General features: G+C 31.0%; 1 protein-coding gene across 1 annotated transcript in view; it reads right to left on the bottom strand.

Moving 5' to 3' along the window:
- Smp_176300 (dynein heavy chain, putative) overlaps positions 1–18086 on the bottom strand; it is a gene marked incomplete at both ends in the record, with an annotated part of 98845 nt that overhangs the window by 40380 nt on the left and 40379 nt on the right. The window contains 13 exons of the mRNA XM_018795231.1: positions 163–330; positions 1210–1576; positions 2851–3039; positions 4521–4850; positions 5490–5688; positions 7031–7275; positions 9544–9843; positions 10156–10292; positions 11271–11607; positions 12290–12568; positions 13478–13775; positions 14782–15110; positions 17071–17310. Of these exons, the coding sequence (XP_018646987.1) occupies positions 163–330; positions 1210–1576; positions 2851–3039; positions 4521–4850; positions 5490–5688; positions 7031–7275; positions 9544–9843; positions 10156–10292; positions 11271–11607; positions 12290–12568; positions 13478–13775; positions 14782–15110; positions 17071–17310 (3418 nt within the window). The remainder of the gene's footprint in view (positions 1–162; positions 331–1209; positions 1577–2850; positions 3040–4520; positions 4851–5489; positions 5689–7030; positions 7276–9543; positions 9844–10155; positions 10293–11270; positions 11608–12289; positions 12569–13477; positions 13776–14781; positions 15111–17070; positions 17311–18086) is intronic.

Raw genomic sequence — 18086 nt, 5'->3', positions numbered from 1 at the left:
GTTAAGAGAATCCAGCTTTCGGTCCCGCACAGACTAAAACCAACTCAAACCGAATCAATCTGGTTCGATGAGCACAGATAACTATAACTTACATTTAATTGAACAAATTCTAAGATTATAATAAGTTTATTAATATATTGTAAAAAATGTAATACAACATACCCTCACGAAATTCCTGTTTACGATAGTGTTTTGTGACTTCAACTTGAAATGTTTTATATTCACATATATAGGCTGCTAAGCGACTCAAACTTTGTCGACCACTACCTCCAATCCCAATCAATAGCATATTACCTCTTGGTTGATTAATTACACGAACAACTTTGCACGCTGATTGGAAAAGAGCGAAATTATTATCATTAGCATTATCATTAAATCCTAGATGAACTACTATCAGGTATACTTAAAATATTCTAGTCACTGTGTTTGTGCAGTGTATCGGTGTAGGTTACACGTAATGTCACAATGTATGACACGATGAAGTTATTCTATCAGTATATTTCATCAAGTCCATTACTCGGATGAAATTCCATGAAAATCTATTATAGTAAGTTTACACTGTGGTCGCTTACAATTAAAAAAAATTGTCAAGTAATCTTTCGTATAGTTTGCTTTAAATGATCATACTAGGCTCATCTGAACAGATTATGAAAAAGAATTTATACTGAGCCTAAATGAATACATTTTAAGATTATTTTGTATGTTGCATAATCTCAGAATTCATTTTGTTCAACTGAGCATAGAAGGGAGTGTATAGTCAAGGATAAAAGCTTTTTCCTAATATACCTCAAATCCTTGATTCTACTCATTAGTTGAAACTCAGTCTCCTCGATAAGGTGATTTCACTATTTAGCTTTCAGTTCTCAAATGAAATGCGATTTCTTAGGTGTATGGCTTACGTACATTTTAATTATCCTTTATCGCAAAATATTTGAGTCTATAGATTGACATAAGTATAAAGATATGTAAATACCATGAAGTATGGTAAAATTTAAGTCCGGTGAAATTCCAGTGTTTTTAAATAGGTTAATGAAATAATGGTTTTTCACAGTATTTTGCATGATATAAAGGTGATGATAATTTAGTGTACTTAAGCGACCAGTTATTTCTTCGGAATCAGTAATTATTCTACTGATAAGTTAATCATTTAAATGTCATAATGAATAAACATGTAATTTTTTAAATAAAAAAGTGAATAAACGCACTTACTATGTTCAATTGCATCACGAAACATGACTAAATCTACATGTACCATACCAGGAGATTCATTATATTCTTTTAAAGTTTGAGCCATAAATTTACGTAGTCTATCTAAATCTGTAACATCTTCATATGAATTATCAGAATTCATAAAATCCACAAATATTGGAGACTGTTTTGATGGACACAAACCATGATATGTTTGATCGAAGTAACTGGCCAATGATTCACCTACCAAATCAAGAAATGTTGCCCTATCTTTTTCATCTACCAAACGATCGTAAAATACACGTAATCCTTCGTGAATCCATAAACGAAGCATTGAGTTACGAGTATCAATATAATTTTTACTAGCTCGAAGTAAACCTTGAAAGATCTCAAATACAAAAAGAATGAGCTTACACATGTGCGGTTAACTAAATATCTAAAAATAATCATAAAATGTACCATGTGACGTAGTTCTAGCCTCCTTTGTAGTGGGGAAATCGCGTTCATTCTTGATTTCGCTCTGAATCTTCGGTTTTATGCTATTCCATGTTTTCCGTTCTACAATTTCATTCTTTCTTTTCGAAAAAAATTCCTTGGTTTTATGTATCTACTTTACTATTATTATTTACACTCTTTGCTCAGAATATTATTTTGTACTAAGAATATACCTTTGTAATAGAAGCAAGACTATAATTTACGGACAAACTAATCAGGTTTTAGAGAGCAGCTCTTAGATTTTAGCGCGAAACTCATTTTTCCATATGTCTAAATAATATTTTGGCTTTTAGGCTGATATCAGTTAGTGGTGCAAACCCTAACTCCAATTTCTAACATAAGTCCTAATCTTAATTTATAACTCTCATTTAACCCGGGTAAGCTAGTGGACAATCTCAAAGTCATTTGAGCATCTATCAAAGGTAGTCTATCAGTTATAGTCTCATCACAAAACGATTTTGTTTCAAGTGGCTATCTCACCAGCAGAAGTTTTGTATATCATTAGCCAAACAGAATCCCTGAATGCAATTACTGATTCATTTGAACATTTCAGAAGAATATTTGTTTCAAGGATAATCGAAATTTTCTTTCTTTTAAATCTACTAATGATCTTTATATTTATTATCCAAAACATTACCATAAGAAGGGTTCTACAAACACTGTTCAATTTTTATTCTAACAACCATTTAAAATCAGAAGGGAGTTTTGTGGAGATTTTAATAATTTGATAGTTGAATTCATGAGTCAATTCAATCTAGACACCCATGTTAAACCTGAAAGCACTGGACACTAACACCGTTGGATGCCGGCTCAGCGCGCAAGACCAATAAGTCCTGGGTTCGAATCCAGCTGGCAGGGTCGTGGATGCGCACTACTGAGGAGTCCTATACTAGGACGAAACGACCGTCCAGTACTTCCAGGTTTCCCATGGTTGTCTAGCTTTAATTGACTCATGAATTCAATCATTAAATAACCAATTAAAAGCATATAATGGATCGAGTGCCTTTTCATTAAGATAGAAGGGATTAACAAAATAAAGAAGCTTCATTTTGATAGCGATAAATTAGTTTAAACAATATGAAACGATACATCGGTTAAATAAAAGTTCATTTATTATGAAGCGATTTCACTAATAACTGTAAATTATCAATAATAAAGGAAACTTACTTTGGAAATATCTCTTAAATTGAATAAATAGTGTATTTTAGTTGGAGTTGGCAAAAATTTACTAACAACTGCATGATATAAATCAATTGAAGCCTGAGTTAAATTATCAGCCATCGATTTAACTTCATCTTGAAATTCATGTAATTTTTGAGTGATCATAGTTCCATAGATTCGTTTGAGATTTGCTTCCTAATAAAAAAGGTAAAACAACTCTTAATTAAGGTTTAAACTAATAATGTTGTCTAAGAACGTAATGAAAACTTAACGATTAAGCGAACAAACTTAAAGAACACAATATCATGAGCAATTACACTATAATTTACCAAAAAATTTATCGTTAATTACATGATTTCAAAAACGTCTATTCTAATAATTAGTTATTGAGTAATAAGTAGTCTTGCCACACTCAAATGTTCATCAACCAGTAGGTTGTAGTTTTAAACACTACTAGACGGTGACTTAAACTGAGTACATGAGTTTGTACTTCATCAATAACAAATGTCAAGCCTAAAATGAGGTGTTACTTAAGTAGATTTCAATTGGAAACCGCCTAAAATTTACTAAGCATTAGTAATGAGAAAGTGATTGACTTTGTCTATTGCTAAACTGAAAGAAAACTGAAAATCGTATCGAAAGTTATTGAGATATTATAAATTGTTAGTTGAAGACTTTAAGTGATATGACAAAAAATCTATCATGAAGTGTTGTAATTTCAATGATCAATTTAAATCAACGTAATACTTAAATAACTGGAATAACACAAGCATCAAATGGTAGAATACAATAAATTGTGGTTCCATTATTTAATTTTTAAACATTTTAAACATTCAGACCTAGATGGAGCTTCAGTATGAATCGTACAATGTTAAATTACCAGTTCGCAGGCGGAAGGTTCCAGAGTTTTTCCACTAATTTTAACTCCTAACTATATTTCATTTTAACTTGTCAGTCACAAGATGAAGATGAAATAGGTTTAGTACGAATAACGTCGTGGATTTGACTATGATTAAGTTTCTACCTCTAACTAGTCATTTTCTATCAGATGCTGAATGGCTATGATTGAGTTATTCTTTTATGCTCTGAGTAATTGATATGTATATTACTTTACATATTCGAGGGACTTGATAACATTTATTGGTTAAGGACAGCTCAAAACGGAATTTGTTGTGAGGCTTTATTCATATTTCTTCATCCTCATTCAGATTAACTGCTTTTGATATTATATATTAGATTGTGTTTTTTATTAGTCCTATTCACAAGTTCGACGAATAATGAAGAGATGACTATTATTAATTTTGGATGTCATGAAGTAATAATGATGCAACTTCCTCGAGTTTTATTGGGGTTATGGAAATTGAAAACGTTTTTATCTTCAAAATTACTCAGCTTGTCTTAACACAGTGTCAGAAATTATCGATACATTATATGTGAACAAAAGTAGTTGATTACTTTTTTGAGTATTGGAAGACGTTTAGATAATAATAATATTATGATACAATGGAGATGTTCACAAGGAAAACAATCTAAATACTGAATGTTGTATAAAGCAAATTTGAAATAACTTTTTAACAAAATACTCATCTAATTTCAGCATAAAAATTTAAACAAAACTATCTTCAAATTTCAAAAAAATACAATGTTAACTTTTAATTCCATAACAAAATTCATACCGTTGGAAATGTGACAACAATCTGATGAAAATGAGATTGTAGTCGTTGAGATAATATCATTCTTCCACCACCCGGTGTACCCATTGCTGCAAAAATTTGCATACCTTTTATTTTCTTTCTAGTTTGTTTTGTACGGTCATACCAAAATCCATATTCTAACCATTGACGAATTAATTCAAGAGGTGGTTGAGAACCAGAGCTATCTTTAGCAGGCATATTAAAGTCATCCATAAATGTAAGCATTTTACCACCTCCAACAGGTACAAATGTATCTTTTGTACGTTTTTCTACTCGTCCTTCAATAATATCTTGAACATTGTTTGATGTTGTCTATATAAAAAAGGAAAATTACTATAGTGCATATATCATCTTTTATGAGATCACGTTTGCAATCTTTTTCATATTGCGACACTATAACACCTATTATCATACAGCTCTTAATACTAGTTTAACTAAGTTGATCCGTCTCACACCTGAGTGCACATAATAATAGGCCGAAGTGATGAAAGGAACTGTCATTCTAAACGAACGTGCGAATTTCCGGCAATATGACTGAAAACTTTAAAATAAATATACTTTGGTAATCACCACAATATAGTGAAACTCAATACTTTTCGGTTTAAAGAAAATAGGGATTTTATTTAAAAACGAACTTGAGTGTGCATTTTTTCGATGACAATATGTTTTATTGTGAGTAGTCAAATTACACCATTGTCATTCGAAAAACTTTAATCCGATCCAATGATGTTAACCATATACATTATGAGTAATCAAATGTTGCTATGGTTTACTAAAACGTCCTCTGCAGGAATAGATTACTAGTCAAATGCAAACGTCAAAAAAGAGATTTCATTATTGGTAACTATTAATTTAATAACAGATTATTAATAACGCTAATAATAATAAAATTGGGAAAGCAGAAATCATATACATAATATAAATGAAAATTTATATGAAATTTTCACCAACTTGTGAAGACATATTAATTATTAGATTAATCCATTGTGTCGAATCTAAATTCCTCAATAAATCCAAAGCTAATGATGTTTTTCCAGTCCCAACAGAACCAACTAGTAGAGCAGGATATTTTTGTTTAACTGTACAATCTAGGAGAAAATTATACCGAATTGTATCTGCAGTTGGTACTAGTATTTTATGAAATGGTACACTGAAAATATAATATAAAGCAAATGATTAAAGATGGTAGTCAGTTTTTATTATTAGTAAAGGAAATCTTAAGCGAATAAAAATCATACTTAAAAATGAATTTCGTGCAAGCGTGGCTAATAAAGGTTTGGTGAAGACAGTAAACAGCTTGATATTGGCCCATTTAATACAAACTGGTCATAGTGCCAGTATAAACCATTCCTTTTCAATTATTTATAGGGTCAGTAATTTTTTGCCAAAGCTTGTCAGGCTTTAAGTCCTTCAAACAGCTGAGGCAGTAGTCATCAGAATGAATAAACCGGAGCTATGCGTACAGAAGAAATATCACCAATCACTCCTCCTCCCTTGGCCAACCACAAGGCTAATTAATCAATAGTAATCTTAGCTATTGGATGACCTAATTTGACTATGTACTTACGACCTTTCGTAGTCAAATGTAATTATCTCTCTTATCTTTATTCACAAATCTTTGTATTATTATTATTATTGTTACTATTATTATTATTCCTTGAAAAAGCTTGAACCAGATTGCCAGGCGAAACGTTGGATTTACTTCAAATTCATTCGCTGAGATTTTACAAACATATTATTCCTATTTAATGTCTTACATCAACTCGGCGCTCAAATACTGTGATACTATTCGCTCTAATTTAGATGAAAGTTCTTATATATTATTATTATTATTACTATTATTATTATTGATTAAACATCTATATTAATCTCCCCTATACATGATTCATTCACTTCGCATTGATCCCTCCTTATTACGTCTTACTAATTTTTCACATAATTTAGTCTTCCACTTGATCGAATTGTAATTGCACTATCATATCTCTCTCACCCTATCTGACCCATATTTATTCTGACCACAGATCTGAAATTTTCACTTAACATATAAACTGGTTCAAGTTAACATTCTATATGAGTCATATCAACATTAACAATTTTATTCTATTTGGTTTGACAATCCTAAATTTACATGCATTAAACGATGTCCTTTGCCTTTAACCTGGCTGTTTTTTCGGATTATTAATTTGGATGTATAATTGTAGAACCTGAAGACAATTTGTCGAAAAGAATATTCTTCGTTCAAATATTCGTCTTTGAGAAACCTGTTATTAGTTTGTCCTTCCATCAGACTACAGTTATATTCAAATTATAATCCAATAATTATCACTGGTAGACTCAAGAAATTTATGAAACATTTTATTGCTGATTTGTGTGCTCGTACGAAACGTTACACGAAAAGAAACAAACGGTCTAAGTGATCACGTCAGTAGTTAATCACAAGGGATTAAATAAAAATCAAAAGAATTATAAAAAAAAGGAACAAAGTAAAGTACTTGGGTGAATATTTCCATCCAGTATTTAATTTCTCCTCCCAATGAATCCATGATCTTGATTTAGGATCTACATAATATTCATAGATTGAATCTTTATTTGGAAAACTTCCTTCAATTTCACGAATATATGCATCAACTTTTTTACGACCATCTTCATCAACTAGACATGCAACAGACCATATCATACAAAATTGAAATGTCATTTCTAATAAACGCGGATAATAGTCTACATCTGTTGGATTTGCCTGGAATATTTTGGGCGGTAATAAAAGTAAGAATGACGTCAGAGATGTAAATAAAAGTAATTTATTTTTATGTACATAAGAAAAATACCTAGTAATATTGATTTTTCATTATCATGAAATGACCATCAAAATCAAAAGCTTGGATAAGTTATCGATGAATATTCACATCAAGGGTGTATAACTAGGCCTTTGAACTATCGAATGTTCACTTAGCCAACAATGAATGCAAAACGATTTCATTTTCTGAATTTGTATTTTGCACCAATAAAAAACTGATCCGCGTTCGTTCAATAAGAGATGAATATCTCTGTATTGATGTAATATTAAGAATATTAACAGTGTAATAGAAAAAGGTACTAATGTAAATTTTGTTTATGTAATCCGAAACTGTTATTATAAAAGATGACTAACAGTTTTAATGTGCGTCAAATTAGCAACAAATAAAACTACTGACTATTACAGACTATCCTCAGAAGCGTGTATGATACAAATCCGTTAGGTAACTGATGGAGACTTAAATGAATCGCAAATAACTTCTATGGACTGACATCTGATTGAGAGCCGTTAAATGGCTGTTTCAATCCAGTTTCACTAAGTCACTTTTTCCTAGTTTTAACTTGAATAAATGATCTGAATCGATATTTAGCTTTATGAAGTGAGAAATAGTAGTAGATCATTGGATGATCAGAGGGAAATTAATAACCGCCGAGTAGCTTGATCCCATTCTTAGATCCATAAATATCCTGGTTGGAATTTTAGAAAATGCTGGTTCAGATCTTAATACAATCTAAGTTTCTCGTTTAAACTCTCATAATCTGTTATATTTGGACGAATAATAAATAACTGGTAACTGCTAGGAATTGTTTATGGACTATTATTACATATATTACCATTAGATAATTATCTTATGGGGTGGTGCGGTCTAGTTTGACTGTATATAGAAAACGTACGTCTTGAAATATACGATTCATACAATGGAGGTTGGTGCTTGTGTTCTTGACTTAGCGAGCTGGGTTAGGCAGGAAGTTACTATACGGAGGACCGGTAAGGACTCAGAGTTGATTCAAGACTGCTTGTGCGTGTTAATACACTAATGGTTTATCACAGGGACAAGATCATCAAAGTCGGTATTGTGACTGGTAATTTTTGTCACGTAATGTTTGATGGGTCATAGGATATAATCGTCTTGTGATGTAAAGTGAGATTCTGAGAGTTTTATATGAATTTTATGATTTGATTCCTTACTTAGATCTTAATTTGCATTTCGTGTAACTGTCTGGTTTTATCTGTACGCATAAAAAATATTTGGTCCTCACTCAAGATCCATGAGGTATAATTGTTTTAATGTACCAAATAATTTGCCCTTTATGCAGAACTCGTAAATCATCATGACATGGATGGCTTTTTTCGGTGCCGGCAGAATTATGCTAGAATCTAATTGGGATAATTTCAGACTGTTTTAAATTCAAAAATGCACTAAATGTAGTGCAATGCGTGTTTCGCCTATACAGTGGTAGTATCATAACTCAATAACACTATATCTTGAAAATATTCACATTATCATTAGTTCCAATGTGCATCAGTCAGAGTTTTTAAATCATATCTTTAACCTTCATGAATGAATGTGACACATAAAATGTAATATGAGTTAAATCATTATTTCAAATGTGGCTAGGAATTCGCAAGTTAATTACAGATGGTGACATCCATTTCCATGTTTCTAACAGTTAGATGGTTCTTTTAACAATCTACTTTTAGTACCAACTAAATTTTCATCTTTATTTGTCAAAAAACCATTCAATTGTGGTTCCGAAAATATGACACTATTTTATACTACACTATTTATTTCTACCTTTCATATATTTCCAATTTCCGCTAGTTACTAGACCTTTCATTTTATTCAGCTTACTTAGTTTTCACTTATAATACATCATTAAGCAAGTGTTTGATCAGATTGCTGAAGTTCTGTTGATCAACTAAGTCAGATCAAATTCAATGTCTTGTAAAACTTATGGAACCTGTGATTGAGCATCAACCACTAGCACAGATATGAAGGTTGGAGCAAATCTCATGCATTCTGTTGTATATGACAATGTCATATTGTCAGACCAATATGATTTGTTTCATAATATTTAAATTGATTCGATTATTGGATTAAAATTTCTACGTGAATGCTGCAACTATATTTCCCTTAAACTAACTGGTTTCTGACAAAAAAACATTTTTAAGCATAAACATAATATGTTGTTATTTTGATTTAGTACTTACCCATACTTCAGGAGTTGCCAAACTATCATATAATTTACATAATGAAATGATTGTATTGGTTAAACTCATTGGAATGATAACATTGCAATTTAATCTGATATATTCATATAAATTGTCAATGTATTTAGTGAAGAAACGTTTAGTTTCTTCAACTAATACCTTATTTGTCTTTTTAGACAACCATGATTCTACATATGGCCACCAGCCTAAATCATTTACATCATTGTAAACCATACCACAACGTGATACAGTTGCTGGAGATGCTACAGATAAATCTTCCACTTCAAAAAGTAGTGAAACCTAGGTATAAAAAAAGTGAAAAACAAGAATAAGTTTGTAACTGACTGCAAAAGCAAAGCGTTCATAAGAATTCAGATCGGTAACCAGACACAAATCTAAGCATTTGTTTTTGAATTATACCTATTACTTGAACATTGATGATGATTTGCGTACGATAAGGTTTTAAACCGTTGACCTAGTTTACTAATAATGATGCTCTTAAACTATTACATCATATCTAAACAAAACAATTACAACATGAGTTCTATTTTCATGATAATATATATGTATACATAAATATACATGTACGACAAATAATAAAGTACAACTAACCTGTTCAGGCATTGAAATTCTTTCTCCATTTATCAATGTTAAAATTTTATTATCGTCCATAACACTGTTCATGCTTTCAATCCATAAAGTGTCTACTGGCCCATCGAATATTATCCATTTTAATGTTGGTGACCCATCTGTAGTGAATAAAAAGTTTTGTAAATTTCTGTCAGATGAGTAAAAAATATCTGTGTGAATTGATTGTAATTTATTTGCATAAATTGGTAGTCGATAGAATCTGTTTGTCATTCCCTTTATGAAACAAATATTATCAACATGATTACGGAAAATTCAGTTCTTCATAGTAAATTAGCATAATCTTTAATTAACGTTTAATGCTTGAAAGCAATCAAAATGAAGACCTTTACCCAGATCCTGTACTAGTTGACACTACTTAATGAGATATATCTGCAATCTTACGGGAACTGATGTTCACGTTTTGCATTTAAACTCACATTATTCAGTCACAGAAAGACATTACTACCAAGCTGTTTCGACCATATCTGATCTTCTGTTAGAATGAAATATTTACATTAATTGATCACTGAGTGTTGTATTTCTCTAGTCTTTAATCGAATACTACTGATTAGACAACTGAATGACAAGGATCAACTTTTAGTTGAGTTTCATCAGATCACATTTCATTTCTTAGGAATGCCTTCAGTCAACAATTATTTTGAACTGAGACAGCAAATGGGTTTTGCGAAGTGCAATGAACGTTGTGAAAACGGTCTGTAATTGATGTTACAGAATGACGTTGTAGATCTGGTACAAAAATGATGTATAAACAGGTAACGTACTATATTAAATACTTAAGATTAAGATATAGATAACCTTCATGAACATAAATTACTTGATGAGCATTTAATATCATTGAATATAAAAAGTATTGGTGAGATTAAAACTATAAGAAGAGGAAAGATATCTACTGATGACTACATATGCTTTTTGATAAAGAAATAACCTGGGTAAAAATATTCCTTCAGTTAAGTACTAATCACTATCAATTTTTTATTGCTTCACCAAAGTAGTAAATATCTTTTACAATGGAAAAGTATTCATAAGTTAATAAAGATACATTAGTAACATTATCATGGATAAATATGACACTTTACCCGAACAAGTTTGTCGCATAATACTTGAAAGTACACCATCTGTCCATTCATTTGTTGACAAATTAAATTCTCCATATAATTCGCCTAAAGATAAGGATTTAGGATTTAATGAATATTCTGTAACCATTTCAAAGTCAGAGTTAGGTACTTTGGCCAATGAATTGTGAACTGCTTTAAGTAGCCGCCATGTTGTTGATTTCCCTGACAATGTTTTGCCGACTATCATAACTGAATGTCTTGAACTTTTAGTTTCATAGAGTTGTATAACTTTGGTCAGTGTAAACGGTGTCATACGCAGATTGATTTTATTACATTCTTCTTGCAGAGCATTTTTTATCTATGAAAATGATTTAACATAATAGTTATAGTTCATGTACATGAGACTACTAAGATATATAATGTGAATTACACAATCCCAGAATATATTTATAACTAAGTTGATTGTTTTTGAAAGTAATGATTGTAATGATTTAGGTGGATTAACTCGATGAGAAGCAAGATACTGTTTAAGTTTTTATGTTTAATATCCTAACCTTCAGAAAGATATGAATGAATTCAACAACCGAAGCGAATTCTAACTTAATATTAGGTTATGGATTTCATTGCCTTATTTATTTAGGAGGGATTTACACAATGACGAAGGAAACACCGAGCCGGTCTTTTCGTTCTTTTTGAGGAGCTTGTGAGAAATTGGTACAGATTTTTAGAATAGGCAGCAAAAACATGTATGTGTGATAATTATTCTTAAGAACGTATCATAATATTTTAAGAGAATACTATCACACTCAAAATTCTGATTAGTCTTACACTAAAATAGTCCCGTATGTTGTTTTATGTTTCCATTTTTGAAATAGTTCGTATTCGTTTCCAATCTTTATGACTATGACTGTATTTAGATGATTTCAGTAAATTTGGTATGATAAGAAATATTATCTAGCTTATTTTAACTCAGTAAATGACATATTAATAATGCTAAAGTAATTTTCGTAATTCTTATATGTTTCTACATAATGACGTACCTTTGAATAATCAATTGTAGGTGGTTCAATACTTGGAAATAAATCAGTAATAATACCTTCAAATAATGGTAAATCCACTGAAGTAAGCTTAGCTAGATTCATGTCATTCAATGATAATAATAATAATTCTTCATCTGACATATTTGGATTGGCACGTTTCTTTTTACCAGCATAACGTAATACAGATACTAATGCGCGTAGACCGAAATCATAGTGATCTTGTTTACTTAATTGTTGTACAGTTAAATTATACAGTGTAAATACTTTCTTAGCTAAAATCTGTAAGTAAAAAAAAAATACTAATTAATTACCAAGATAAAAAGATGGAAACTTCACTTATTCAATTATTTCATATTATATCTGGGCTGTAGCTAATAGTGGCATCCATGAAGCAGATTTGATTCTATTTGGGACTTGACACCTGGATGTCAACGGATCCCATTGCTGTTGTTCACTCTGAGACTCCCACCCGGTATATGCCACTTCAAAAGTCAACGCATTATCTACTAAGTTAGTTGTTTCCACGTATTTAAACTAACAAGAAACATGATCCCAATATACTCCTTTATATATTAGAGGATTTTCTCGTTTTATTTAGAAGAACATCTGATTTTGTGAAACGTGCAACATCTAGTATATTACACATGTGGTTAACACCTGACCTGAATGATCTTTGATGAAGTTGGGTCCGCACTGATACTGATGAAATGAATAAAAATGAGCAAAATTGTGTACTGAATAACTTTTATCCTCACAGTATCTTTGCGTCAATAACGTTTATGAACGAATTGTTTGAATATATCTTTTACAGCGCGTAAGGGAATCGAACCATTTTAAGAGTGACAATAATTTTTTGGTCAAATAAGATGAACTGCCTAAAATTGATTTTACAACATCGAATTAATGAAATTGATCTTTAGCCTCTCATTTATCCTATAATTTCTAGTACGTTTAATGATCCAGCTATTTATCATTCATTTATTTTATTCGTTAATACTAAGTGCACTCCATGATCTCCATTTAGTATACTCAAAATGTTCACGTTTATCAAAATTGTTAACATGCTGAAAAAAATCGCCAGGAACGTTTACTTCACTGGAATATTTGTTGCGTTAATTAATATGAAAATCAAAATCTTCATATTATTATTACTTCTAAGAAAAAAGTTATACTTCATCGTAGAACTACCTTAGTGGAACTAAAACCTTCAGCAAATAATGTAATTTCTGCTATCATTGATGAGTCTGGTACCACCATTGCAATTGGTCTAAACATAGATTTTAAGTTATCTGGTAATTCTGTACGTCCAGCGTAACCAGGATTCATTGTAATAAATATACCGCATGACCATACTAATTGAATCATTCGACCTTCAAACATAAATCTTGTTTTAGTATTTTGACTGTCTGATTGGTCAGCTACCGCTAATGCAGATAGAATTGATAGTATTTGTTGAGCCACGACTGATAATACTTCTATATTTATACTGTCAGAATAGATTAAAGAATCAAAGATTTAATTATGTACAGACTTAAGATAATGATGTACTTCTTTGACGATGGCAAAGATAAAGCTAACTCAGTATAATAGAATGACCGTTAACTGTCTTTACCTTGATTTGGTTAAATATACGGGTGTACGTAAGTTGAAGTTACTTTATATCATGGAATGGTTTTAGTTAAACAACCATTGAAAGCCAGATAGCGTCGAGCAGGTATTTCGTCTTATTTTGTGTTTCTTCTATACTGCCCATCATAAACCAAATCGAGGATCTGTACCGAAATCTTGAGGCTTCGAGGCAACTGCTTCATCTCTAGACTATCTTATTGTCATTCAATACAGAACATTTACAACTCAGTTTACGATATTGCGTGACCATGATTTTTTGGCTTCTTTGATACTTGTCTTGTCCCCGACATAGTCGCTATCAGTCAATCAAGGCTGCTAACTAGAATTCTATGAATTTCTCTTGGGGTAAGTTATGATGTTGTAAGCGAGCACTCAGTTGGGGAATACCATTTTATTGTGCAATCCAAAATTACAGAGTGCCTTCTTAAAATATGAAAACCATACATTAAATACATTATCTGCACATCTTCCTTCAGTTGTCCTTTACATGCTTCGTGATTCTTTCAATTCTATTGTTATTACAACTGCTTTCTATTTCCCTGCCTGTTCTCTACAATTCAGTCGTCTCAACCTTCCGCTGGAAGACGTTCAGATGTTAAAGAAAACAAACTCTGTTTGAACACAAATACCTGAGATGACTCAAATCTCTATATCTGACCTACTATTGAGTTTCAATCTTAACTACAGTTGAAAAAACGTGACGCAATACAGTAAGTTGCTCTACATTCTTTAGTACTATGACTTCTTTCATTATTAATCGAATGTGAAGAAACATAAACACGTGTTGATTACATTTGATCTCAGTCTACCAAATTGAAGCTTTTAGTATGTTAAGAGTTTAATAGATTACAGTATCAACTCACCGATTGAATTCATCGAAACATCCCCATGCACCAGTTTGAGCTAAGCCTGCAAACATACGACCCATTGACTTATAATCTAAACCTTCTGAACAATTAACAACGATTACATAATCCCCCAGCGATTTGCCTAAATCTTTGGTTGTTTCTGTTTTACCAGTTCCAGCAGGTCCTTTAGGCGAACCACCTCTGTGTAAATGTAATGCAGTTGTCAGTGTTATGTAACAACGATCAGTAAGTGGTGTAATAACTAGTCGTCCAGAATTGCCTAAATATTCATAACCGTATCGAAAAGATGTATTTGTTTGTCGAACAAAACAGTCATCTGCTTCCTGATGTAAAAAGTTCAAAAAAAATAATAGAGATAGTAAAAATAAGTGTACAAACAAGTTTAATGTCTTAGGAACTAAGAAATTTCAATAGTTTATATGTGAATTCGTGTGTACATATCTACAAAAACTGAGCACTAATCATCTTTTGGATAACTAGGTAAAATTTTCATAGCAAATAAAGTTTATTTTATAGGTCATTAAAAACAAATTTTCAACTATGAAAAATACTAAACCTCCACAAAAACCCCTTCTGAAAAACAAATTTGTTTATTTACTTTTAACTAAACGAATGTACAAGAAGTTTATCATTTAAATCAACCATATTCCCTCAACAATAGTATTAATTGATGAATGAAAATTGCATTAAAATGAACTCATATTCTAAAGCTGCTAATCTGCAAGATTTGTCAAGTGTGAAACGTTGCGATCGTGTAACTAACATTTATAGTCTCAAGAGTTATAAACTTAAGTCATAAAACGTTTTTTCCAATCATTAATTCGGTCTTCTGATGTTCTAATGGACGATTTAGGAACTTAGCGATTTCCGTGGTTTTTTAATCTCTTGGTGACCACAGTAAAAGGGCTAGTGGATTTTTCCTGAGGATCAATATGAAATTTGTTTGACTCAACCCTCACACGCAACCGTCGTCTCTTTCTCTCTTCGACCAATAAAAAGACGTGCTTCCAAAAGTTCAATGGAAAGTCATAAGTGAAAATAGATGTTTTAAAGTTCATTTATTTCGTACCCCACTAACCTTATATTATTAGGTTATAATGCACATTTATAACAGGAATGTAAGTGTACATCCAATTTTCCCTGATTTAGTTCGAAAACTGTTAGTATATAATATCAAAATTCTAGGAGAAATAATGAAAAACCTAGCTTGAATGAATTATATTTTTAGTTCCTATTCAAAATGGGATTGTTTAGCATTCGAAATTATTTATTCTGGACTATATTTCACAACCATACTAAATATGTGATTCCTATGGTCATGTTACATTGACGGTGCTTGGCTAAATACTGAAAGCTATACAGCACTGGAAAAGTCTATAATGCTATTTTAGTTCTATTTAATAACTTAAACCTGAAATATCTTGCATAATTACATCTCAAACATTCGAACCACTGATTGACCGTCAGACGAATGACTGATTTCATTAGGATCCGGTAGTCAATATTTTTCAACTTTCATGGAATGAAGTTATAAATGAATTGTCATTTAAAATTACAAACACAATTAGTAATCCTTTGATTACTATATTTTCATAGTAAGATGTTTGAAATTTCATAATCTTCAATCTACTACTAATTAACTGGTGCTTAAGTAATATATATTTTCAGTAATGTAATTTAACGTCTCTATTCAAACTGTTGACAAATAGACACTATAACTTATAATTTTATTGAAAATATGATTGGTTTAGAGAATTCAACAGCTGAACAAGCAGTTGAAAAATTACAACATTATAATGAATTATGTGCATTGAACGCTAACCACAAGATTGTTTGTAAGCAGTGGGTAGCGGAAAGTGAAGTAGAAGTTACAACAGTCGTTTGACGGAGTGGAGAGTTTCAATACATCTAAAGTACGGCATTGAGAGGACAATCCAAGACCAGAAGAGAAGACAGTTCAGACAGCAGAACACACCGAAAGATGCAAATGGATGATTGGAAGCTATGCATATGTATTATATAAATACTTTGTAACTTATCGCAATAAACATACATTCCTGCTGCATATTGTCATATTTCAATCATGAAGCTAAATATTGGCATGTAGAGTAAGTTATCATATTGCTGAATCGGTTATCTCTTTCATAATCATAAAGATTTTATAAAGAAGTACCTATACAATATCAGTAAAGTTTATAATTCTTATCGTATATCATCTGAACCTTTAACACTGAAATTATGTCATTTATGTAAATAAAAGTTAATAACTTGATTTCAACTTACCTTTTCCCAGTAAAATCGTAATTGACTTAACCAATCAAATGCATTTACATCATTACAGCCTATTTTATAAAGTTTATCAATAATATCACGTTGATGAACTTCAATAACAGCAAGGGCATTAATTTTTAAACGTTGAATTTTTGTTAAATTTGAACGTATTATTTCTGAAAATTTTTCTAAAAGATTCTTTTGTTTATGTTTTAATGATTTCAATGGTCTTTTATCTTGTCTATTTGATACCTGTTTGTATAAGAAATTATTTTTAGGAACATATATATATATATATATATATATCACTATCAGGTTCAATGTAAAGTCACAAAAATAGTCTAAAATATATAATCTGAAACACGGAATTAACTATATCATGTTTAATAAATGAACAAAGAAATATAATTTCTTTGGTAGGCTGACAACGGTTAATAATTAAGTTAATGTAGATGGGGTCTTGAATCTCTTAAACGAGCTATCTAAACTTAAGTTTTTGTTTAAGAAACCACAGGGATTTATGACTCAACTCAAAGTAATCAGGAAAGACAGATGAATAAAGATTTGTTTTGACAGTGAAAAGCAGATCAAAAAATAGATCTAAAAACATATCTATTTTTGTAAATCCATTTTACACTGAATGTAGTTAGATTTCGGGCGAACTTTAACTGAACATTAGTTTACAATAAATAATCAGTATCTTAGCTTACGAAAATGTTTTACAAATATTATAAGAAAAAAGATATGATGATCAAAAATGTTGATCACTGAGTTTTTTGGCGTGATCACTGCTATATTTACCCTCCTATATTTTTGATGGGTTCATGATCATGTTCAATTAATTATTAGAATTATTCAGTTGTGACGTTTGCAGGATCAGTGTCTGCTAGAAATTGAACTATCCTTTTTTACAATTAAACGAAAAGTATCAGGTTTCCTACAAAATAAATCTTTTTGTCAAACTTATTGAAACTTACAGTGTGGTGTAGGTTACTTATATCAACATAAGTAGTATATGGTGATGATCA

Source organism: Schistosoma mansoni, assembly GCF_000237925.1.
Source record: "Schistosoma mansoni, WGS project CABG00000000 data, supercontig 0180, strain Puerto Rico, whole genome shotgun sequence".
NCBI lineage: Eukaryota > Metazoa > Platyhelminthes > Trematoda > Strigeidida > Schistosomatidae > Schistosoma > Schistosoma mansoni.
Note: the sequence above shows the minus strand (reverse complement) of the source record. Positions and strands in the feature narration are given on the sequence as shown.